General features: G+C 35.0%; 3 protein-coding genes across 6 annotated transcripts in view; all 3 read right to left on the bottom strand.

Annotated features, from left to right (window-relative positions):
• The window catches only part of LOC144563019 (uncharacterized), a 66,671-nt gene extending 52,070 nt beyond the window's left edge, over positions 1-14,601 (bottom strand). Inside the window, exons 1-3 of one of the 2 annotated variants that reach the window (XM_078312393.1) lie at positions 14,348-14,601; positions 11,310-13,684; positions 10,118-10,305 (exon numbers count right to left, since the gene is read on the bottom strand). In XM_078312393.1, the coding sequence (XP_078168519.1) occupies positions 11,358-13,670 (2,313 nt within the window). In that variant the 5' untranslated portion in view covers positions 13,671-13,684; positions 14,348-14,601 and the 3' untranslated portion in view covers positions 10,118-10,305; positions 11,310-11,357. Of the gene's footprint in view, positions 1-10,117; positions 10,306-11,309; positions 13,685-14,347 lie in introns of those variants that run through there. The other variant, XM_078312399.1, reaches the window with a different exon arrangement.
• On the bottom strand, positions 799-5,119 carry LOC144563035 (uncharacterized). 3 transcript variants are annotated; one of them, XR_013514241.1, is made up of 14 exons: positions 4,987-5,119; positions 4,835-4,905; positions 4,623-4,683; positions 4,229-4,401; positions 4,076-4,142; positions 3,804-3,943; positions 3,162-3,534; positions 2,831-2,931; positions 2,684-2,718; positions 2,373-2,568; positions 1,721-1,865; positions 1,555-1,640; positions 1,202-1,469; positions 799-1,115 (listed from the first exon to the last, which is right to left on the bottom strand). XR_013514241.1 is itself a non-coding variant. In XM_078312407.1 (13 exons), exons 1-13 carry the CDS (start codon positions 5,048-5,050, stop codon positions 1,305-1,307), a joined length of 1,677 nt encoding a protein of 558 aa, XP_078168533.1. In that variant the 5' UTR covers positions 5,051-5,119; the 3' UTR covers positions 799-1,304. The 3 variants fall into 3 exon arrangements, 1 of the variants encoding a protein (XP_078168533.1); XR_013514240.1 differs by having other exon boundaries at positions 799-1,102; XM_078312407.1 differs by having other exon boundaries at positions 799-1,469.
• A 3,562-nt stretch (positions 14,602-18,163) lies between the features above and the next one.
• Positions 18,164-23,099, bottom strand: LOC144563010 (uncharacterized). Its single transcript, XM_078312388.1, has 13 exons — positions 22,575-23,099; positions 21,757-22,156; positions 20,602-21,235; positions 20,454-20,494; positions 20,288-20,356; positions 20,089-20,189; positions 19,825-19,903; positions 19,604-19,702; positions 19,291-19,359; positions 19,122-19,171; positions 18,947-19,028; positions 18,765-18,859; positions 18,164-18,660 (listed from the first exon to the last, which is right to left on the bottom strand). The coding sequence occupies exons 1-13, from the start codon at positions 22,958-22,960 to the stop codon at positions 18,516-18,518; spliced, it is 2,250 nt and encodes a 749-aa protein (XP_078168514.1). The 5' UTR covers positions 22,961-23,099; the 3' UTR covers positions 18,164-18,515.
• Between the last annotated feature and the right edge of the window lie 2,793 nt (positions 23,100-25,892).

Raw genomic sequence — 25,892 nt, 5'->3', positions numbered from 1 at the left:
TTAAAGTTTCAAATTAATTTAGTATAAAGTCAAGTGGTCAAAATTACAAGGTCTATAAATTAATTTTATTGCATTTATTTATTGGAAGTCTTTTGACCACTTGACTCTATGTAAAATTAATTTAAATTGAAAATATTTTTTGCATATACACACATCACTCGTAAGATAGAATAATTTCAACAATTTGGACATTGTTTGAAGTCAATCTGATAAATTTTAAAATTAAGTTTACAAATAGACTTGATGAACTTAGGAACACACTAGTTTTATTCCTCTTTTATATATAAGTTTCTAGGTGACGAGTAACTTGAATGATTGATACACGACTTCAAATGATCACTCTTGATTTATTCAAACATTGTGGTAACTCTTTTGGAGGATGGTTCAAATGCTCTATTTTATTTTGCCTCTAACATATTTCTATTTCTTAATTATTAAATAACATTTTTTTTTAAAATTATATGTCAAAATAAAACTGTCATAATCCATCTATATTAGTTTCTCTACATTTGCATAAAAAATTATCACTCTTTAATTTATTTATATGAATTAATAAGTTAAAAAATCAACATATATAATTTATCCACATCAATGTTGATAACTATTGATACAAATCAGAATAAAATTGAAATTTCATGAGCTTTTATATGTGCATAGAAAAAATTAATAATTTGATATAGATCATATCTAACCGTCTCATTTTGACATTTCTATTTTAAATTTGAAGTTAATACAGTTCTAAAATTATACAAATTCAAATGATATAGGCACAAAGATTTGGATCATTTATTCGGATCGAAAGAATGAGATTTGATAATAATTGTTTAACAGCAACGTAGATTAATGAATACAATTCCTTTAAACTATAGAGAACAATGATAAAAAAAGGGTAAAAATGAATTGTTGCTAAGCCAATACAAGGATTTTAAATTTAATACACTCAACATTGAGTAAAACAAAAACAAAAAAATATATTAATGAATTAAAAATTGGTACATAAGATTAAAAACATAGATAAGTTATGAAGTTGCTTATCAGCCTCTATAGATAGCTATCATACGCCTCCGTATTTTTTTTTGCAGTTGCACCCTTCAAGAACTCACTGTAAAATGGCACTGATAAATCAGATACACAATTCCAATAAGTTAAAAGAGAGGAGGGGTTGAGAAAATGTGGTAGAGAGAGAGAGAGAGCACTGCACCTTATGAACAGAAGGATGCATTTGCAAATAGAACCTCATTTAGGTGCAATTGGAAAAAATTTGAAGCAACCGAAGTTGTGGTTTGATGATTCACAAATGAGTATCAAAACACAAAATCTTCTTGCCCCAATTCTTCGTTGTCCCAATTAAAAACTGCATCCAAATCATCTTCATTTGGCGCAGAGTCGTGTTTGCCAGAATTATCCAAATCATTAGGGGAAGCTTCGAAATTTTCCTCTATTTCTTCTTCATTCTTCCATGGATCAGCCTTATTTTAATAAGAAACAATGCACACTGATCAGAAATCAATATTATATTATTGAAAAGCAGGTATTATAGAGTTAGAGAGGAACCTGATATGTCGGTTCCGATTCTTCCGGTGCAACTTTATCTGCTTGGATCTCCAAAATCTCTATAACCTTCTCAAATTGTGAATTATCTGCACCCAAAAGAAATTTGAGAAATAAAATACAGTAAAAACTTAATAAACAAATTAAAAATGAAAAGAAAAGAGCTAACCGGTGAGTCTATGTGTGATGGCATCACGTACACGTGTCGGATGCTTCTTATCTTCACTCTTGAATTTTAATTTTATTTGGTGTCTTGTTCGGTTTGGGAATAGCTGTTGTATCATTGCAAAATCCGTACCAAACTGACGTATCCCCTATAACATAAACAACCAAATAAATCGAAACAATAGATTTAGATAAAAGAAATGGCAATCAAAAAGGGGGAGGGGCTGGATCCTCTGAGATGCTTCAGGTGGTTATTTTTTTATTTTATTTTATAATACTCCATAGATATATTTTAGCAAGTAACCTTGTAGAATTTTCGATATAATTTCCCACTCTTTAGAGGTGTGTAATGTTTTCTGGTATACTGTTTCATTTCTTTTTCTGATTTTCTGGTATACTGTTTTCTGTTTTTAGGGTTTCTGGTAAGCTGTTTTCAGTTTTTCAGATTGTGATTTTTGGTAAACTGGTCTCAGTTTTTCAGTTTCATACTTTCTGGTAAACTGTTTTCAGTTTTGCAGTTTATTCAGATTGTGCTCTGATGTATAAATTTGTACTGTAATCTCTATATGCACAATCTTTTGTATAAATGCATATTGTAAACTCTATATGTAATGTAGTAAACTTTATTGATATCAATAAGAAAAAAAAAAAGTAACCTTGTAGAACAACTCGGTTTCAGATTGGGTCCACCGACTGGAGGAGGCTCTGTTCATATAGGTGTGATAGTTCAACTTTTTAACGGTTGCTTGAAATGTCTCCTGTGGGGCCGAGTCTTGCCGGTTGTGTTCTTCTTCATCCCCTTCAAAATCAAAAAACTCGAATTCGTCCTGCTGTCTCCTTCTGGGCATCGAACTGTTTCACATGAAATAATTGAAAGTGATATGCCAATTTTGTTAGACAGTCATGAAAATACAATGCAAAAAATTAATTAGATTAAAAAGCAAAATGAAAAATCGATTACAAATACCTTGCATCACCATTCCCTGAGGCTGCCTCTTTGTTCTGCATAAGTAAAAATGCAAAAAAAAGAATATATTACCAAGGGCCCACACAGATTTCTCAAAGGCCAATACAAATCAAGTAAAATCAAACGAGATAGAGAAGAAAACCATACCCATTTCTTCTCCTTAGCCTCGGCCAAGAGAATGAGGTTCCTTATGCTGATTTGTTTTGGGTTTATTTCATTCTCTGGCATCTGTAGTAAAACAGGATCCACTGTTCCAACAAAATAATAAAAAAAAAAGATAAATACCAATTCTTGGTACGCATGCATAGGATATTAAAGCAGCTAAAAACTAGTGTTTATTTCAAGATATATACCAACTATAGGTAAGCATGCAAGAAACAATTTAACTTGGCAACCTTTGGGATTATATTTCACTACTGTATCAGGGCATCAGAGCTCACATGCTACTGGTACCAGTTCATATATAATGAAAATATACCTGTCCTTCTCTTACGCCGGATTCGATGAGATAGCTTCCCCTTTTTCTTAGGTGACCCCTCTTCTTCAACATTTGCATCGGCAACCGTGCTGCCTCTGGTTTTCCTTTTCGAACGATTTTCAACATCAATCGGCATTTCCTTCTCTGGCCTACCCGTATCCTTTTTCTCTCCAGCATAACCTCCATTAATGGGGTCTTCATTAGCTTCATCTGTTTCAATTATTGGATCGTTGTCATCCGAAAAATTGAAAATGTCATCAAGGTTTGGTGCATCTTCGTTTTCCTCATTTCCTGTGTTTTCGTAATTCGTGCCTTGTTCATCATTTTGTGTATGCTCTTCAAAATCGAATTCTGATGCATCATTTGCTTGAATCTAATTAAAGAGAGCAAATGAAATGAGAAAGCAGCGATATATGTACAATATGTACAATCAATAAATGGAGTAAAGACTCTTACTAATGTCGAGCAACATACAATTTCCATTTCATAACCACCACCACAAACTAAATACAAAAACACTGGAATGCATTTACTAATAATAAATTCAATACAGGGGCGCTACCATTACCAATCCCTACGTAATTCAGTAGGGTTAAAATATAAATTACACAGCCAGTCTAAGAAAAAATGAATTGGACTCACCTCCTCAGAAGTAACAGAACCTTGATTAATCAGTCTATCTGGTGACTCAGCACTATATTCCTCGGGAACAGAGAAACGGACCTTTTTGCCCTTGCCCTTTTTTTCATTTTCTTTAAGTTGCAAATTAATGGTCGGCTCAGCTGTAAAAGGAAAAATAGTTCATTAGTCGCCTTGATAAATGACATGAAACCCATCATATTTGGTACCAGCACTATGTATAATCTAGTTATTACTATAATAATAAGTATCTAAAGAAATTGTAAAAGGAATACCCCTAGAAAAAAGTGGGTCCAGAGAAACATTATCAAGAAAATCAATCTCTGGAAATGAGGTCGGTGCCTGAAATAGATAACAATCAGTCGTGAAAAAGGATATTATTCAAGAAAGAAAAAAGTTTAAAAAAAAAATGTACAAGTAGAAATTACCTCGAAATCTGACTTACTGAAATCATCCCCAGAACCAAAATTCCGTTCAGTTTCATGATCTGGTATTTCAGTTCTATTGATATCAGAGGGTCCATCAGAACGAGGTGCAGCTGGTTGTTTCCTCCTTTGTGGTTGCAACTTAGTTTTTGGATTAGAAGAACCTTCAAACTTATCTGCTTGTACAATTACATTGCCAATGAAAAAGGAAATAAATAGAGAAATCATAAAAAAATACACATGGTGCACCGGTGATCTTGGTATAACAAAGAAATGACCAGTTTTGGGACTTCAATGTTTTTCTGCAAATCACACCCTACAGTTGTATATATTCCCGAAAAGACCTAAATCTATAGCAAATGATACATTTGTTAGGAGAGAAAAATCATGTGTGTACCAGTTGCCGAGTTGGGAAAAGAAGAGTTGTCTATGTGGGCACCTAAAGGGGGATCTGCATGCTGCAAATTGTTCAAGTAAAAAAAGTTATTACAGTTAAACAACCATATGATAAACCATTTCCCTAAATCGCATGATAATTGTTACTATTCATCATAGTGCTACTGGTAGCGGTCAAATTGAAAGGAGAGAAAAAAGAGAAGTGGGACCCACCTGAGACTGACGAAGAGAAGGTTTGGGCAGGTTCTTCACATTCTTTGGTTTAAACTTAACTGCTTCTTTCTCTGTCAGTAAGGAAAAAAGGCAGAGCATGATGAGAATAGTATACAATTGTCAGTGATACAGATAGAATGGAAAGACAGTACCTTTGTTTTGCAGCGGTTCGAAATCGTGAAAGAGATCATCGAGTAAAGCCATGTCCTCTGCCATAACTCTGCAATGGATCAAGAAGAAGAAGAAATCCTCTAAGTGGGGCTGGGTGGAGAGCGAGAGAGAGAGAGAGAGAGAGAGAGAAAGGAGGGAATTTACCGCCGGCGACGGAGAGGGAGGGAGCGAGAAACGAATAAAGGTTTCTCTTACTATTAGTCGGAGACGAAAAGGCAAAAGCGAGAGAGAGGATAAGGTGAATCAACGGTGGGAATTGATTAGGATAGAAATGAAGGGTTGAGATTGAATGTTTGTTTTTATTAAGATATATTGGGCCAAAGTTCAGAATGGGCCTAGAAAGGGAACAGAGAAACAAGTACAACATAAAACCAGCTGGTGCTATCCACCAATCGGAGTTATGCCATAAGTTATGAGCACGATAGAAGTATAGAACAGTTATGCAAAACGCTGTAACTAAAGAGGAAAAGGGAAGTTACAATACCAGTAGCGGAGATGCTTCCAAGTTTCGAAAGATCGAAAGATCGGGTGAGACTCGAGAGGGACCAAAGATCGAAAGAGAGAGAGAGAGAAAGGAGAACTGGAGAGCAAATTCGTGTTACTTTTTCGCTGATTCAAAGATCCAATTGGTCTGTTTAACTTTATCAGCACCGCATTTCAAACAGAATCATAAAAAGTTTTATGCTTCAAAATAAAATTACCCAAAATCAATAAAAATTGCTAAATATGGAAGATCCGCATTCCATTCCAAGTTCCAACAGAGCGAAAAATAATATATAAATGGGTCAAGAGATTAATTATTATTTTTGTTATTGGTTTATTTATCAAAAGTTAGTTAGCTTTATGCGGGTAACATGCGGTCTCTATGAGGCATTGAAATCAATCCATCTGCTACCACGGTTATGTTTATGAATCATCATTAATTCATTATGTCAAATTTTAACGGAATAATCATTAATTAATGTGTTCATACTTGTACTATGTACCATACTAACAAACTACGCCATAAATTCACAAATTATTTGTTTTTTTAAACAATTTCGAACCGAATTTCGAATTAAACGCAAAAAAAGGTATAATACGTTTTATTTGCGAATAAAACGCGAATCACAAATTATTCACGAGGAAACGCAAAAAAAAAAATTGCATTTTTATGGACTTGATTTTTTTTTTCTTCCTTGTTGTATCGAATTATACTCAAATCACAAATATTTTAATCTGTTAAACCAAACCCAAATTATTTGTTTGTCATTATGCTAAATACTACTTTCGCAAACAGCACTCCCCAATCCCCATTTCTTTCTTCTTACAAGGATAAGATAACGATGGCCAATATCAATGGTCAAAATACATAAAACAAACTGACAAGAGAGAAAAAAATACTACCAATATTAATTTATTTGGCCAATAGCTACTCCATACAGTACCTACTTAGATCCATGCAGGTAAATATGATATTATGAACTTCAGAGAAAACGAGGGGCAAAACAACTACTGGCTACCCTTATAGCAGGGCTGAGGCTGTGCAAGGAAGATCAAAGTGAGAAGAGATTGTATAATTGTGTAGGCAATGTTTTTCCATTTTCAGAGAGCATGAACTTAAATGAGTATGATACTCTTTTGTCCCCTTTTTGGTCGATATGCATTTTTGGTGGAAAAATTAGGTTAACTATCAGCATGAGTTGTTAAATATAACAAAAAATATAACATGGTTAATTACTTCATTTATTAGTCTATACCTTACAAAGAACTTTAAAGATTTGTTTAATTTATCTATGTCATATTATCAATACAATTATTCATTTGATTATATTCCATGTCCTTAATTCTAAAAGTTACAATTCACACTAATAACAATTAAAAGAACTTAGAGAACAAATCAGTAGTTGAGAGCTAAGGAAAATCATCGTGGAATGGACAGCAAAAATTGAGCTGCAAAAGTAAAATGAGACTATTTTCACTCAATAAATGACAAAGTTGGGTAAGAAACGTGAATTGGGACATAATTAAATAGACATGTTTTGAATCAAGAAGTAATAGTAAAATCAAAAGCTTAATTTCTAGTAAAAGTCACTGTATCAAAAGTCACAACGTCTGATTACCATACTTAAAAGTATGTACAAAACTATAGGGAATACACATGTTTTTGAACACCTATTTCAACACAAATTAAGAGGTAAATAAAAGCCTTGCCTTACATCAAAACCATGGACTGCATGATCATAATAAATAAGAAAATGGAATATAATCAAATGAATAATTGTGTTGATAATATGAAAAGTCACAACGTTTGATTACCATGCTTAAAAGAATGTAGAAAATTATAGTGAATACCATAGTGACAAATGAATTATTCGGGTTCGGTTCGGCAGGATCAAAAATTCGTGATACGAGTATAATTCGGGTATAATTCGGGAATGATTCGGGGCTTAAATAAGAGGTGCTACGAGTTTAAAAATAAAATTTTACGTAGAAAATACATAGATTATTTCACAATGAATCCCATATGAATAACTTTTTCTTAAACACCTATCAATGCGGGAGATGGGCCCCGCTGATAAATGCTTTTTAAATTTCGGCACTTTTTTTCAAAGCAACCACGTGATGCGATGAAGGATAAAAGGAACAAATTTTTCGGTAAAAGCCGCGTTTAATTTGTAGAATTCGGTAAATACGCGAATAATTCGCGAATTGTACGTTTAACTCGCGAATTATTATATTTTGATACGTTTATAGATGAAAAACGTTTAACTCGCAAATTGTTACTATGGTGAATACGCATGTTTCTGAGGATTTTTTTTTTTAAATAGAATTGCATTGAAATAATTTAATAGAACAAGCCCAGACTGTTGGAATTTTCGAAAACTAGCCTCCACCGATCCCTAGGATCGGTGGAGCAAAAAAAACACATCCTACACCGATCCCTAGGATCAGTGCAGCCCATTTATCACTCCACCATTCCCTTGCCGCAGAATGTCACAGAATGTCACAGAAAATCAGAAAATCAAAACAAAATAGCCCTCCACCGATCCTGTGGATCGGTGTAGGTTTTTTTTTTTTTTTTTTTTTTTTTTAAAACAGAAATTTCTAATTTTTTTATTAAAATATTAGAAATGTTGAATATATTTCTTTGAAAATAGATGAAATACAATATAATTTGATTTATTAGAAAGACTGCAACAAATAACCCGGATCAATATTTTTCAGGCCGGATTTTTCGCGGCTGTAAGAAAAATTAATATATTTCTTTATGTGTTATTGGAAAAAAAATAAAAATGCTTAGATTCTGAGTTATTGATCCCGGTTCAAAAGTCACTTCTATGTAATCCAGAAAATATTGTGATCTTTCTAGGACATTTAATTTATAAAAAGTTGTATCTATTTTTGAAAAAAAAAAAAAACTTTAATTTATTTAATGATTGTTTTTCAAAAAGAATTCTCAAAATAGAAACAATTTTTTATTAATTAAATGTACTAGATGGATCACAATATTTTCTAGATTACCTAGAAGTGACTTTTGAACCGGGATCAATAACTCAGAATCTAAGCATTTTTATTTTTTTCCAATAACACATAAAGAAATATATTAATTTTTCTTACAGCCGCGAAAAATCCGGCTTGAAAAATATTGATCCGGGTTATTTGTTGCAGTCTTTCTAATAAATCAAATTATATTGTATTTCATCTATTTTCAAAGAAATATATTCAACATTTTTAATATTTTAATAAAAAAAAAATTAGAAATTTCTGTTTAAAAAAAAAAAAAAAAAAAAAAAAAAAAAAAACCTACACCGATCCACAGGATCGGTGGAGGGCTATTTTGTTTTGATTTTCTGATTTTCTGTGACATTCTGCGGCAAGGGAATGGTGGAGTGATAAATGGGCTGCACTGATCCTAGGGATCGGTGTAGGATGTGTTTTTTTTGCTACACCGATCCTAGGGATCGGTGGAGGCTAGTTTTCGAAAATTCCAACAGGCTGGGCTTGTTCTATTAAATTATTTCAATGCAATTCTATTTTAAAAAAAAAATCGTTTCTGAGCACCTATTTGAACATAGATTAAGAGGTATATAAAAGCCTCACCTTATACCAAAACCATGTGTCGCATGATCATAATAAATAAGGAATTGGAATATATTCAAATGAATAATTATGTTGATTATATGACATAGATAAAAAAATATCTTCAAAGTTAAGGTTTTTTGTAAAATATAAATCAATAAATGAAGTAACCGCTGAAGAGGAAACTCGAGAGCATACGAGAGAAATGAAGACGGAGACAATATTAGCAATAGCAAAGAAGAGGGAAGGAAAGAGATCTAACCGTTGGATGAAAATTATGCATATCTAACCATTAGATATGGATCATAGAGAGGAGATATATGAGGTACTGTAGAGCTACAGTAACCATCTCGTCCAGGACTATATTCTATAAAAGATACGTAATTTTGAAATAATTTTCAAGTTTTTGAGAGGTATACATAAAATTTGTCTTTTTTTAGTGAGGCTATGATACACACAGCACACAGCACAAATTGATTCGTATTATGGACCAATATCTTCATTTTTAAAATCTAACCAATCAATTGAACCATTCAATGTGATCTCATCTCATGTACTTATAAATCAAATTTTACATTTTTTTTTATTATTTTTGAACAGTGGTACTACCATGGATGATCTCCTGAAGAGTCCTTGTAGTGCTAATTTTGATTAAGTTTCATTTCTAATTTATCCGAACTTATTTCCAGTTTATCCTAAATTGTTTGAGAATAAAGACGAAGAAGAAGAAAAAGAATCACTTAAATCTAAAAATCTAGACCACTTTCTACCTATTTAAAAAAGATAGTAAAAACAAATTCAAAAAAATGTAAAATTTATTTTGCCAGTACGTTTTCATATGGAGCAATTCGCGCTGTGCATAGTGCCATACTGCCATAGCCTCTCTTAATTTTATTGCCTTTTCTCTGAAGTGTTAGAAAATGACACTTCAGATGTCCATTATCAATGGAATTTGAAGACATGACCTCCATTTTTCTCTCACTAAAAAGGAAAAACAAACAATAATTTGTGCAAGCAAAGGTTAACTTAATATAGTAGTTTGATGCATAAATCAGTGAAACAGAGCATTAACTTTCTACAAATCAGTTCACCCATCAACAAAGAGTACAAGTCTACAGCACAAAAGGAGAAAACAAAACATAAAATGAGTCTAACTCATAAATATTAAGCTATCATTAAATTAGGATTCTAAACAGTCGACATCAACTATACATCTGCTACGGTCAAAGCTGCAAGAGCTGCCATATAAGAGAATCAAATGCAAAAGATTAAAATAACAGAACCAACTAAAAAAAACAGGAGTTATAGCATCAAAGAAAATGTTATAAATGCATTTACTAAATCCAGTTTAGTGATTATGTTAACCAGTAAGAACACTGCATTGTATACAGATCCATATCCTCCAAGGTACCTAACTCGAGCAAAATGAAATGGACGGCCCAGATTTACTCTCAGCCGGTGCCTATTGGGGATAGTGTTGACGGGCAGTATTATTTGTGTTTTGAGATTCGTGTCAAGTTAAAAGAACGATCCTAAACCGTCTGTTTCAATTGTAGGTAACCTGAGGGGATGTGAATTCATTGTATACCCCTGCTATATTGTCTTTTTTTCTCACTAAATTAGAATTGCTAATTTGACAATTGACATAGAGAAATGACTCAAATAAAAGCCAAAACTTTTTATCTATTATATTATTTGAGAATGGTTCAAATGCCTCCGTTTTTAGTGCCTACATCATGCCTCCATTTTTAGAACTACAATAACTTCAAATTTAAAACTTAAATGTTAAAATAAAACCATTAGATAATGATCTATATTATTTTCTCCAAGCACACGTAAAAACTCAAGACATTTTGATTTTGTTTTTGTTAGAATCAAGAGCTTGGAGAAATACAGCGATGTTGACAAATTCTGGAAGTTGATTTTTCAACTTGTTGGCCCATATAAAATCAAAATCGAAACTAATAACTTTTTATGTGCATGTAAAGAAAATAATATAGATCAACACATCTAATGGTTTTATTTTGACATATAAATTTTAGAATTTTTGTTATTAGAAAATTGTTAAGTGGAGGCATTTGAACCCTCATATTATTTATCCCTCAATTGTGCTTTGTATGCCACAATCTAAACCCTAAAATGAACCGTACAAGTAACCACAAGGGACTCCTATAGGAAAAACCACATGCCCCTAAAAAGTAACACATAAAAGACAATAAAAATAAATAACAGCAGTCCATACCAGTACAAAAAGGTGATATGCTGACATAATTCGCAATGTTCTCACGAACTACCCGGACTTATTTAAGCATACCAGTGCCTGGTTTTTTGAGCAGCGCTCTTTTCTGTGCCCGATTTCTCTGCACAGGCTACAGCGATATTCTGACGGTCCTGCCTTAACCTTTTTCAGCTTTGTCTTTTTAGACTTTGCCGGTGCACTAGGGCTGACAAGCTTCCTCCTCCCTTTTTTTACGCTATTGCAATCTGGCGAGTAAGCAACGCCAGTATACTCCGGCCACTCCTCTGGACTGCCAGGCAAATTGAACTGTGGGGCCCACGTTGACAAGAGCTGACGCGCATCATAAGCAGCATCTACCAAGTGGTTGGCATTTAAGGAACGGAATGCACAAACGGCAAGCACATGTGAACAAGGGATGCCGGTGAGTTGTGGTTTCTGACAGCTACAACTCCTCCTGTCATGGCCGAATCTGACTGTGTGTTTCACCTTGGTTGATGTTTCAACCTCCACCTCATCATATAAAATAACATTTTGAGGCCCAAAGCCCACAATTTGGTGTTGGCCCGCTTTGACTCTTCTCGCTTCCAGAGTGGCCGTGACTTTGTCCGACCAAAGCTGCTTCTCCACTTCAATTTTACTAGCAGCTTCTTTTCTACCGGCGAAAATTTCAGCTGATTTGGTACATGTCAGTTCTACAAGAGCGGTGATAGGTAACTCTTGAATGCGTGGAAATATGTTGAAAGCGCATTCATTCCAGTTTACTGTCATGATACCATACCGGTACCCACCATCCTCACATAGCGCCCATAAATGGTACGCACTCTCCTCTTCAGGTTTTGTACCAACTTTGACTAACCAATTATATGCCTCCCGATTGATTTCCATAATTCGCAACATACCGAGGCGGAATTTATTTGGCTGGTTTTGTCTTGAAACCCACCTAACCAATTTGACCAGGTCATCTTTCTTAAATGCCGATTTAACATTCTCACAGAGATAGCGGGAACAGTATCGATGAAAAGCCTGGCCCGTACCAGTGCACCAGCCGCTGTCTGGCTGATCAAAAAGTCTCAGTATGGAGTCTTTCCGGTCAGAAATAACACAAAGCAGGCGTGGGCCCACCACCTCTGTTCTCAACCAGCGCATGAACCAACTCCACGATTCATCATCTTCAACCTCTATAACAGCAAAGGCTAAAGGAAGTACCTGACCATCTGCATCATAAGAGACCGCAAGAAACATGCTGCCGCCATATTTGCCACATAAGATCGTGCTGTCAATGCCGATCACCGGCCGGCAGTGCTTGAAACCCTCAAGGGCTGGGGCAAATGCCCAGGCCAACCCTTTGAAAGTTCTCACATTTGGATCAGCTGTGCTTTCTGACCACCACTCCACCTTAGTTCCCGGGTTCGTAACTTGTATAGCATTGAGAAATGGTGCCAGCTTGGCATATGACTCTTTCCACTCACCAAACAGTTGAGCTTTTGCTAACTCTTTTGCTTTCCATGCCTTTGAGTAAGATGGCGTGCACGGGTACCGCTCGTGTACAAATGCCTGTATTTCTTTTGGGGAAGCATCGCCTTTCTTTTTAATCAGGTCTAGTATTAATCGAGATATGAACTCACATGACATGTTTCTATGATCCTTCATGTCTTTATTCGAACACACATGCTTACCATTAAATGTCTTTATCTGGAAGAAGTTCCCACCTTTGCCCTTTGTAGCATACAGCCTCCATCCACACGTTTCAGTAGCGCATTTCACGACATAGATTGAGTTGTTCGAGTTCTGTGTCACCACTCTCCTGTTTTCTCTGATATGATATTCTCTAACGACTTGCTTCAAATCCTCTAGGCTGTCAAAACATTTACCAGTATACAGCGCTGACCCGTCACGCGGTTTTACATCGATCGATTCCTCATCTGTCAGCTCCTGAGATTCTCCCTCCTCCCCTTCACTCTGTACCGGTGTTGTTTCTCCTCCAAACTCCACAACTGATTGAGACTTCTCTCTAGGTTCAATCAGCAAACCAGCAATCGGTACAGTTTCGATAAATAACTCAACAATGCTCCATCCTGTGTCACCCGAAAGCGTCTTCTCAACTAACATACGCCACATGCTGTTTTCACTTATAGGTAATAGCACAAAACAGTGGGACCCACCTGTGCCGGCATTCCACCGAGCATTCACATTTATGCTAAATTTCTCCTCATTTATCCCAGTTAGTTCAAATACTGTCCTTTTCAGCTCGTCAAAAGTGATGTCGTCTTGTGCTGGGTATGAAGCTGATGCTGGTTTGTTGTAGGTTGCACCCATTGCTCCATTTTCAACAGCACCCCCAGTGTATATACTGATTGGGAACATTTTTCTGGCGTCACCTACGAAAGATATTTAAAAAAAAAATAAAAAATAGTTAGTATAAAAAAAAGGATGTTACAAAATTACCAAGAAAAGATTTAACTAATAACTTGGTAATCTTTTCAGTTTAAATTTTGAAAATTTCAAGGCCAAGCAAACAGATAGGCCAAGTGGGAGTAACAGGTAAGAGTCATTCTCACAATTCAATTTTAGGTTAAGCAAAGATCACTAAACCAGTATTTAATTTAGATTTAAAATAATTATAGACCACTAAACTATTATCCATTCTAAATTTAACAATAATAATCAAAGATCAGAAAACAAGTACCTGCTCATACATAATAACATATATGTCTAAGAAAGAATATGAAATTCAATAATGCAGGAAAAGTTTATCCTACATTTTTTTTATACAATGGCAACTGAACTAAAACCTAGTTCATGTTAAATGGACTATTGTACCAAACACCACAAATCATTATGCTGACAAACAAAACTAGTAAATGATTTAAAAACCTATTATGGATCAGAAATTAATCAATCAATTGTGCCTTTGTGCCTGGACTGACATAACCTAAAATTACCACACAATCTGTGCAATTGAAGTAAACACAGAACAATACAAATAGGAAAAACTTGCATTCAGGTAGTGTTTTGTAAGGAAAAGAAGAAAAAAAAGAAACCAGAAAGCGTCGACGTCACTGTCGCTGTGGCTGTCCGGAGCAGCGCAGCAGCGGGTTGTGTTTCAAAATGAGGCCTCGGCGTAGATCGCCGGTGACGGTGATCGGAGAAGGGTCATAGATGATCGGAGTGTAAATTTGGAGAAGAGATTGATTTGATTTGGGGGTAAGAAAGGGAAAGGGGCTTCTAAATTTTACTAATTTGTTTGATCGGAGGAGAACTGAGCGGATCGAGGGAAGGTAAGGGTTTTAGTTTCAGAGCCAATTCTCTAAGGCAACAGAATATTTCTGTTTAGCTATGGTCCGTCTGATCCGAGGAGGAATGCACTGAACGCTTTAATTTTCGTGTAGATTCTGATCTGACGGTGACGATCTAAACATAAATATTCTGCTACCTCAGGTGATAAGAATTCATAGTTTCAGACCAATCCTCTGTGGTAACAGAATAATTATGTTTAGATATGGTCCGTCTGATCAGAGGAGGAATGCACGAATAGCTTTAATTTCGTGTGGATTCTGATCTGACGGTCTAGATCTAAACATAAATATTCTGTTACCTCAGGTGATTGAATTCATAGTTGCAGAGCCAATACTCTGAGTCTGAGGTAACAGAATAATTCTGGTTAGATATAATCCGTCTGATGAGAAGTGGAATGCATGCAATGGTTTAGTTCCGTGCGGATTCTGATCTGACGGTCCGGATCCAAACATAAATATTCTCTTACCTCAGGTGATAAGAATTCTTTAGTTTAGGAATTGCAGCATTTTATTTATTTTTTAAATCAATTATCTATGTGTGTGAGCCGTCTGATTAAATTCAACGGTTTTGATTGTGTTGTATCTTTAAGGAAGCTTTTTTTATGTTTGATCCAAGCCGTTAGATTGTGAAAGGAGTGAGGCTACGGTACTGTGTGTACAGTGTATATTAATCAGTACTATAAACTAATATCTCTTATTTTAAAATTAAAACACATCAAAATCTGCTCGCATATCAAATTTATTTTTCTTTTCTTCTTTTTACTTTGTTTAGATGAGTGGAATATCACTTTATCTAAAACCATTTAAAAATAGTAATATTTTTACATAGGTAGAAAGTCTGGTACATCTCGTAAATTAAATTAGAAAATTTTGAATAAAGATTGAAGGTCAAGTTGCTCAATTATTTAAGAGTGAATCTATGGTACTATGCATATTACAATTTGGTCTGTAATACAGATCAATATTTTCGTTTTCAAAATCTTATCGGTCGATCCAAACTGTTCAACGTGATTTTCATATGAATATGTACTTGCAAACCAAATTTAATATTTTTTAGAATTTTTGTAGTATTTTTTAAGATGGGTAGAAAAACATTGTTTTGGATGGTCCAGAATTTTCAGATCAAGTGATTTTCTACCGATCTTAAAATATAGTAAGAAAATTCTAAAAAATATAAAATTTGGTTTGCAAGTACATATTCATATGGGGATCATGTTGAACGGTTCAGATCAACTGTTAGAATTTTGAAAATAAAAATATTGATATGTATTACAGACCAACTCGTGATATGCATAGTACGATAGACTCACTCATTATTTAAGAGTTAGGCTAATATGACACTAGTGTTATATCAAACTAAATAACACCACATCTTAAACCCTTAGATCTGCTTTAAGATTCGTACTATCCGCTTTTACTGTTCAAACACTTCATTTTGTACGAATCTTAAAGCAGATCTAAGGGTTTAAGATGTGGTGTTATTTAGTTTGATATAACACTAGTGTCATATTAGCCTAACTCATTATTTAATATCTATAATGAATTATTCTCTTTGAATTTCAAACCTGCAACTTCTACATAAATCTTTATCACTAGATCAAATACTGATTCTCAAGTTGAATTAGAAATTGGAAAGAAACTCCCGTTGTATATACTATAATACCGATAGTTGCATCCTGAGAAATTTCAAACTTTGAGTTAGTCTGTGAAAAGAGGAGGGTTCAAATGCAACCAAATTTTTGTGCACCCAAATGCATCCTATCTTTTAAATCATTTTTCTCCATTTTCAAAGTCCGAATAGTCAATCCGAACCGTTAGATGCGATATATATATTAAGATGTACTTGGAGACCAAATTTTACATTTTTTGGAATTTTTTTACTATTTATTAAGCCACTTTGAAAATCGCTGATTTTACATTTTCTGGACCATTGGATCAGCGATTTTTCAAAGTGGCTTAATAAATAGTAAAAACATTCCAAAAAAATGTAAAATTTGGTCTCCAAGCACATCTTAATATATATATATATCGCATCTAACGGTTCAGATTGACTATTCGGACTTTGAAAATGGAGAAAAAGAATAGGGTGCATTTAGATGCACAAAAATTTGGATGCATTTGAACCCTCCTCGAAAAGAAAAATATGGATGGTTAAAAATTTCTTTACGTACAAATCTCAAACCACAATAATACTTTGTTTTGTATTCTGAATAGGCATCAGAAAAAAAAAAATTGATTTTAGGAAAACTTAAAAATTTGAGAAGTCTGACTAGTATGACATTAGTGTCATTTCAGTTTATATAACACAAATTCCACAACTTATTAAATTAATTTCAAACAACGAATCTAAACTGTTCAAATCAATCGACTTCATTAAATTGTGCATTTACGTGCAAAATTTATAAATTTATCTAGTATTTAATAACTTTTGAAGTTAATATCATATTAACCGGATTCAAATTTGAGATATATATATTGACTCAGCCATTATACGGGGAACAGGAAATCTGTGTCTATCCCTGCTTTTGTAGCAAAATATCTGAAATTTATGAGCTTATATTTAAAAATCGTTCACACGTGACGACGAACTGTGACCACTTGCGTGTAGTGCGCATGGCAGCTGTGACAAGAAAAATAGGACCTCAATTTGCTCACCCACACACAATTCATTCATTTGTGAGTCACGTGGGAACTATTTGGAGCATGCATAGTTGAGTGGTTCTAAAAGATTTTAGCCTACAGTTAAAATGTACTGTTTATTTTGTACTTCATGTTTTACATCTTTTATCTTTATCTTTATTTTTAAAATTTTAAATAACTCGCTCAATATTATCTTCATATTAAAATATACTTTGAAGTTAAATTTTATATTTTAAAAAAAATTTATACTATTTGTTTGAATAGATACAAAATTATTATTTTTAGATAATTATGAATTATTAAAGACAATGATTTTCTACCTATCTAAAAAAGTAGTAAAAAAAACCAAAAATATAAAATTTGGTCTCTGAGCAGAATTTAATACTGAAATCATGTTGAACAGTTCGGATCAACTGTTTCGGAATTTGAAAATGAAAATAAGGATGTAGAACATAATTAGAGCACAAAATCAATGGTCCATTTTAATTCTACTCAAGGTTGTAATAGATAGGTTAGAATTTCCTACCAATCTATCAAAATAAAGGAACTTTTATTTAAATTGAAATTTTTTGTCAAATTTTGGTTTGGTACTCACCAACATTTTGACGAACTTTTTTTATTTAAATAAAAATTCTGTCATGTACTTAACAGAAAAGACATGGCAATTGAAGGAAAATTTAGGATTTTTTATAATTTGTGCATAATTTGATACAATAGAAAGCAGAGAGAGAAGAGGACTAGAAAAGTATAGTTCATTGCTCCCATTTAACATTCTAATTTTCCTACATACCACCCATTAACTACTTCCTATTTTATCTCCAATTTATTCTAATTATTATTAATTTCCACAGCATTACAAATTCCCATAATAATAGACTGTTGAATTCCACCAAGAAACAGTTATTTAACAGTTAAACACCTCAAAAACAGAAGAAAAAAAAAATCCTGTAAAGGTTCAAAACAAAAACATGTCGATTCTACTGCCATACAACAGCAGCACTAACAGATTTCTAACCCTTTTCTTTTTTACAATTTACACCACAAAAGTGGAGATTTATTGTCCAATCCACAATTCTTTTCGACTTCTCCAACTATTTTTTCTTCTTTCTATGCCCCAGCTTTGTTTTCATTTTTTTCTTTTTACACATTGCTCAAACTATTGGAGGGGCGGTTAAAACTTGTGTTGAAATTATAAGGTTACTTTGAGATAATTCATGTTCAAATCCATAAATGCAGCTGTTGTGCCGGATCTAAATTCGGGAGGTAAAACCAATCAATAATTGTTACCGACCTTTGCAGCCTTCTCTGTGGGGTCACCTGACGTGGATCGGTGCAGCTGGTGCTGCATATTGTACTGCCGCAAAAGATCCCTGAGTCTGTCTACCAGCTCATGGAAACTTGGTCTACTCTGTGGCTCACTAGATAAAAGAAAAAGAAAAAAAAAACAATATTCTGTTATCTGAAACCATTTTTTTTTTACCCTTGGTTAGGAGGGTTATTTTTTAAATGTAAAAATTCTAACCTTTCCCAACAACTCTGTACAATAGAGGCCCATTGTGGGTCCACATCAGTTGGGAGTTCCAATCTCTGGTTCATAAAACCTACTGCTCCTATCACCTGTATGGAAAATATCAATTTGGATGCTTTAGAAATCTAGTTTATTTCTTCAGAAAACACAATGTTTAGAATTACAGCAAAGGGTACCTGTATGGAATTGAGATTTTCCCAAGGAATTTTTTGAGTTACAAGCTCCCACAGTATAACACCGTAACTATACACATCCGACCTTCAATTTCACAAACAAATTAAAATTATATTAGAGCAATAATTTTTAAGTTTTTATCTTTAAATATTGATACAATAGAGATATTGGACCTACTTTTCATCTGCGGGTTCATTGCGAAGTACTTCTGGAGCCATCCATTGAGGCTATATATTTTAAATATAAAATAAGAAATTATATACAGAAAGATAAACAACCAAAAAAAAAATATATATATATTTTAGTAGTAGATAAATTTGATGGAATTTTGGAAGGAAGTACTCACAGTTCCTTTCCCCGTTTTGGTTGTCAGAAAAGTGTCCCGCTTTAGCCGTGACAGCCCAAAATCTGCAACCTGTGTATAAAGTTAACATTTAAGAACAAAGAATGCTGAAAATTGTCTTAAAAATAAACAATGTATAGGGAAACTAGGTGAATTTTTATTCACTGAAAGCAATTTGACTTTTTTTTTTTGGCAAAAATTGAAAAAAAGTCAGTTGTGGTTGTTAACATGAAGATATCAAATGATTTGCAAACACAGTAAGAAAAAAAAAATTAAACTTAATTTGCCTCAAAAAAAAGAGGAGGAAAAGAAGCACCTTGACTGTCCAATTCTTGTCAACTAAAAGATTTGACGACTTCAAATCACGGTGAATAATAGGGGGGTTGCAATGGTGCAAATAATTCATGCCCCGTGCCTGAAAAAGAATTGGGATATACAAAAGTTTTAGTTATCCCTTTTGAAATGGTGTAGGCCCTTTAGTATAATAATTAAAGAAAAAGAAAAAAGGAAAAAGTAAAAAAGAAAAGTGATGCTGACTATGTCTAAAGCCATGTGTACGCGTCTTCTCCAATCCAACCGAGCACTGTTCTTTTGGAGCAAATTAAATAAGCTCCCTCTGTATTTCACGAGTGCACATTTCATTATATGTGCAGTAAACACATACTCTAGCAACTAATCTCTGATATCATATATAACCTCATCAAATTTGCAAAAAAATTATACTCATGTGAGTACTTCACTGACAGTCCAAATTATAGAAGTTACAACAATAAAAACGTAAGAGAGAAGAAGGTAATGAACCTGGGGAGGTACTCAGTGACAATACAAAGGCGTTGTGTAGATGTAACAGCACCCATGAAGAGAAGTATGTTTGGATGCCGTAATCTTTTCATCAAAGATACCTTTCACAAATTTATAAATCCCAAATTTCAAACAATTAGTAAATTACTTGTGCAAAATTACCTGTACATTCAAGTAAATTTTAGAAATTGTACTGTACCTCTTGCTTAAAAGAGAGGATGACATCGTCAGAATATTCCTGTCTTGAAAACACCTTTACTGCCACATCCTGGCATAAACAAAATTATCAATATATAATATTTTTCTATCAGATCAGAATAAATGTATAAGAAAGACTTCATGTTCACAGTTCAAAAGGCACATACCGAGCCATACCATAGAGCATGATATACTGTACCACAAGAACCTGCACAATCACAAAAGAGTTCAATGAGCAACTGGTACCTGAGTCTGTCAATTGATTTAATGAACAACACCAGATAAATAGAATAATAGTAAACGGAAATAAATTACCTTGCCCAACGTGTTCGCCTATAGTGAGATCCTCCCACAAAATTTCACAATCCAAACAATCGGTCTCCAAATCAACCTTATTTACAGCACTACCACTGGTACTCCCACTACTGCTAATACTACTAGTGCTATTCGCATTACATGATGACCACGACCCTGTATTATGCGTATGTGTGTGCAAACTTTGCACTTTCATTGTATTATCACCACCTCGGGTTGGGCTAGGATCCGAATTGGAGACTAGACCCGCTAATTGAACTTGGTTATTCTCCTGCTCATTTTGCAACCAAGGCCAGACAAACTTGCTTTTCGCATCATGCCCTGTACCGATGACAGTTTCATTTCCTTTCCAAGGCCAATTCAGTCCTTTTTTTGCAAACAAAGCCTCAGCTTTTGAGCTAATAATTTTATGAATACCCATTTTTGCATCAACCTCTTCTGTATTACTGATATAATTGTTGTTGCCATTAGTATTGACAGTGCTTGTATTATTAACTTTGCTGCTTGTAGAATGGTCATCTTTTGCATCATGAGAAGCTACCTCGAGATCCGTGCAATTACATGTGCCTAGAGAACATGGATCGTGATCCACGCTGTTCATACGGGATCGCACCTTCTTTGTCACCTTGGTAGCCTGTATTGATTATCTTTATGAGAGATCAATAACATTGCATGCTCTCTTTTTTTATTTGAAGAAAGTGAATTCCCTTCTTTCAAACATGCTGATAGAATACTTACTGGTAAACTTTCATCATAAAATGGCCTTTCTATTAACATCTTAAAGGAAGGTGCAATATTTAGTACCCCCTTTTTAATTAAATAAAAATAACATCTGAAACATTGGAATTTGATACTGTGAAAGTCGGAAATGGGTATGCATACCAGTCACTAACTTTTTTTTACTTAATTCTTGGCTTGTTAGATGCCCAATTGCAAGTTTAGAGTAAAGAAGCCAATTAGGATTCAATTCAAATTTAATTGATTCTGGTTGCAAAACCTTAGTTAATTTTGGCAAAAACTAGTTTAAACCTGATTCAATTGCATACACCGATGGATTTCATGGGATAGATAGCATTGATTGCCTGTTTGTGGGAACCTATACTGTACCAGTCTGGTACTGTTCCAATCATATATGGTTTTAATATGGACACTAACCAGATTACTCAGTTTGGAGGCAATAGCAGCCTGAAGAGGAGTTGAACCTGCCGATGACCAACGCCCGATTCCAATTCCCCTATTTTCTCGGGCCTTTGGGCAATTTTCCCCTCCGGCTGCCACCTCATCAAACAACCTCATATCGCTTGAAACACAAACCACCCCAATCAGCGAACCATCATCGTCATAGAAAGGGGTATTTGTGGAAATAGCCAAAAAATTGTCGCCTGATTTATTTTTTACAGGTAACTTACCAGCCCAGCTGTCACCAGCTGTTATTACTCGGCGAAAAATTCTAGTGGCTATTTCGTAATTCTGTGAGTTTATGAGGAGGTTTATGACATCATTTCCTAGAGCTTCTGATGCAGTGTACCCATACAAGATCTCAGCAGAATTGTTCCTGCATTAAATAAGACAGGTGTCAAGGCAGGATTGGTAGATGTAGGTACATCTGTGGCACCTCTTCTACATGTTTTCTTGTCCGAAATATATACATCGATCTCAATTTTTCTTGGTTTTAGTTAACGGTTGCTCGTATTTCATTGTACTACACATAATTATGATACATCATTCATGTATAATTATATTTTGTCGATAGCTTGATGAAGGCTTCTAAGAATAGAAAATACCAAACAATGAAGCCACTCTATGCACCGTGTGAAATTTCAACCTTGGTTTGAAGGTTAAAAAAAACTGGATCAGTTCAGTACCAGTGATACCAGTACAGTACAATTGTAACAAGTTGGACCAGTTCAGTACCAGTGATACCAGTTACCAGTTACCAGTTACCAGTTACCAGTTAAATTAAAAAAAAATACCAGTAAATGATTCTCCCTTGGAGATCAAGGATATGCACAGACTGCCCCATAGATTGTAAAACTCTCAAACAATGCTTCTCTGACAAATGGGGCACGTTCCTTGCTAGATCTCTCTTGTCAGTCTCAGGTGCTGATGCGGGTCCGGTTCCAAACGAAGTAGATCCCTTACTCCAACCCACTCCAGGGTTAAACCCACCAGTCCTTCCTCTAGGAGGTCTACGTGGCGACAAAGACTGCGACCGGGCCCTACCTGAGCCGCCCGACCAGTGGGGTCCCCGGAAAGTCTCTTCCTTTGGAACTAATCTCGACATCTCTTGCTTCAACATGGCATGCCCCGCTTCCAGCTTTTCAATCTTCTTCAGTAGCTCTCCAGCTGGAGGCTCCATATATTACCAAATTGGGTTTGTCGAAGGATTTGGCTTAGATTAGATCAGGTTGTGGTGAGAGAGAGAGAAGCAAAAGAATGGTTGCATAGTGAGAGACAAGGATTGGTTGGAACTGTTTTTTTTCTCTTTATTTTATTTTATTTTATTGTTTCTTTGTTTAACTATCCAAGTATATATGAAAGTTGAAAAAGATAAAAAATAAAAAAAAAGCCAAATCAATGCACGGATTGGTAGTATTTTTCTCTCTCTTGTCAGTTTGTTTTATCTATTTTGACCGTTGATATTGGCCATCGCTATCTCATATCTTTCTAGTACACAATGGGGATTGGCCGATTGGATTTGGGGGGTAAATATTTTAACAAGATCAGTTTAGGCTTCATGCAGTGTACGGACTATAGAATTAAAACGGAGGTTTATATGGTTAGTGCGCTGCATAAAGCCAAAAATGATTGGTTAATATATTTGCTCGATTGGTGATTGCTGTTTGCGAAAATAGTAGTACAAATATGAACACATTCATTAATGAATATCCAGTTAAAATATACCATAACGGCATAACCCTAGTTATATAGTTTTATAGTGTCCGTACTCTCTGCGGTAACAGAATATTTGAGTTTAGATCTGGACCGGATGGAATGCAGAGGACTACTTTAATAATTGTGCCGAAACAGATCGGACGGTCCAGATCTTAACTCAAAATTTTCTGTTACCGCAGGTGATATGAATTCGTCGTTCTTATCGGCTTATCCTGATCCACTGATCCTGCTGCCTGTTTGCTTGCTGGCTGCTGCAGTGATGATACACCTGTACTGTATGTGTCTGTCTGCTCGCTTTTTTACGAATTTTTCTGCTGCAGTCCTTCAAAATTATTGATATTTGATTCAAGGAATATTTTGGGTAAAATTTGTAACAGATCAGTTTTAGCTTCGTGTAGCACAAGGCCTATAGAATCAAAATACAGCTTTATATGGTTAGTGCGCTGCATGAAGTTAAAACTACTCTGTTAATATATTTGCCCAATAGTTTCACTTCACAAGTTCACATGCAGCCATGCAGGATGCTAGCTTTTTTTACAACTTTTTGTCTTCAGTCCTTCAAAATGATTGATATTTGATTGAAGGAATATATTGGGTAAATATTTCAACAGACCAATTTTGGCTTCGTGTAGCGCAAGGACTATAGAATCAAAACGAAGCTTTATATGGTTAGTGCGCTGCATGAAGCCAAAACTTATTTGTTAATATAATTGCCCAATAGTTTCACTTCATAATTCACATGCAGATGCTCGCTTTTTTACAACTTTTTGTGCTGGAGTCCTCCAAAATGATTGATATTTGATTAGTGGAATATTTTCGGTAGATCATTTTTGGCTTCATGCAGTGTACGGACTATAGAATAAAAACAGAACTTCATATGATTAGTGCTCTGTATGAAGCCAAAACAGCTCTGTTAATATATTTGCCCAATATTTTCACTTCACATAATCACATGCAAGATGCCTTTAGTTGAGCAGAGCAGGTGGCTGGCGTCACGTGTGTGTGTGTGTGTGTTTGGGATTCCGTTCCGAGGATTAATTAGAAAAATAGAAAGAAATATATTATATATATATATTTGGTTTTCTTGACCTCTCGAACATAATTGAGCCAGCCAGCCAGCAATGTATAAAAATGTATAAAAAAACAGTAACACCTCATTGCTTACAAATCCCTCCCTCCTCTTTACGTCACATTCGGCTGCTCTGCTTACTACCTACTGGTTCCACCTGGTCAACGCTTTCCGTTTTCCCTCTTTCTTTATTTTCTTTTGTCATATAAAAAATGAGAAAAAGAAAAAACAAGAAGGTCAGCATCATAAATCCAACGGCCTGTATCGTTTTATTTCTCATGTGATTGGGACAAAGGCCAGCAAAAAAGTTCGCGCTTTCGTGGCTCGATGGTGATTTGCAGATAATTTGTTCGGTAACAATTCGTTTGTTATTGCACCGAGTTGGAGTCTAGCTCGGTCAAGAATTAATGAGTTCAAGTTCGGATCTAACTTGTTCGTCAGTTCGCGAGCTAACTCCAATAGATATTAATTTATAAATTTATATGAATTTATGTGTATTTTATACTATATATATTGAAACTTAATATTTTTTTTTTAAACTTATTTATAAAAACAGCTTGGTTCAATTCAATTCAAAGTCCAGCTCGTGACTATTTCAAGTTTTGATTTCAGCTCGAACTTTTAAAGTCAGCTCGCTCGTAACTCGGACAAATCAGCTCGTGATGAATTCAAGCTTTAATTCTAGCTCAGACTTTTAAAGTCGGCTTACTTGTAACTCATACAAACCAGCTCGTAACGAGTTCAAGCTGAACCCAATCCGTTGCCACCCCTTGAAACGGACGAAGAGGATTTAATCAAGTGTCACGTGGCACGAGAAGATTGGATGAGCAATGACAATGCCCCATCTGTGTGGTTGAATGGAACGGTCTTAATCAGTTTGTCATAGCTAGCATTGAATGGAACCGTCGTAATCCATCGTGCCAACTTAATTGGCAATTATATTCCAAAGGCACACATGTAAATTTGTGATACATGACCTAGACATTTGCTAACGGGTTACCTGTGACCCGTTCCGGGTTACCCGTTAGGGGTAACGGGTAGGACGGGTAAAGGGGTAGGTCGGGTACGGGTAAAACCCGTAACGGGTAGACGGGTAATTTTTCCAAAACCTCTATCCGGTCCGTTTATTACCCGTACCCGTTGCGGGTTGACGGGTACGGGTACCGCGGGTACGGATCCGGGTATCCGGGTACGGGTCCAGTCCGCCCGGTTTTTTTTTTTTCTTTCTGTTTTTTCCCTTTTTTTTCTGTTTTTTTCAAAAAATTCAAATTTTTTTGAAGTGAAACGGGTCGGGTACAGGTAACGGGTACGGGTATGCGGGTAGATG

The sequence above is a fragment of the Carex rostrata genome, chromosome 1, assembly GCF_964058835.1.
Source record: "Carex rostrata chromosome 1, lpCarRost1.2, whole genome shotgun sequence".
Classification (NCBI taxonomy): domain Eukaryota; kingdom Viridiplantae; phylum Streptophyta; class Magnoliopsida; order Poales; family Cyperaceae; genus Carex; species Carex rostrata.
Note: the sequence above shows the minus strand (reverse complement) of the source record. Positions and strands in the feature narration are given on the sequence as shown.

What these genes read in the sequence shown, in the direction of transcription:
- LOC144563010 (XM_078312388.1), bottom strand. Translation starts at nt 22,960, where the DNA reads ATGGAGCCTCCAGCTGGAGAGCTACTGAAGAAGATTGAAAAGCTGGAA. An exon ending in GTCACTGAGTACCTCCCCAG is followed by an intron (nt 19,904 to 20,088) that starts GTTCATTACCTT and finishes CGTGAAATACAG; the next exon opens with AGGGAGCTTATTTAATTTGC. An exon ending in CCAAAACGGGGAAAGGAACT is followed by an intron (nt 19,172 to 19,290) that starts GTGAGTACTTCC and finishes TAAAATATATAG; the next exon opens with CCTCAATGGATGGCTCCAGA.
- LOC144563035 (XM_078312407.1), bottom strand. Translation starts at nt 5,050, where the DNA reads ATGGCAGAGGACATGGCTTTACTCGATGATCTCTTTCACGATTTCGAA. An exon ending in CGAACCGCTGCAAAACAAAG is followed by an intron (nt 4,906 to 4,986) that starts GTACTGTCTTTC and finishes CCTTACTGACAG; the next exon opens with AGAAAGAAGCAGTTAAGTTT. An exon ending in AATCGGAACCGACATATCAG is followed by an intron (nt 1,470 to 1,554) that starts GTTCCTCTCTAA and finishes TATTAAAATAAG; the next exon opens with GCTGATCCATGGAAGAATGA.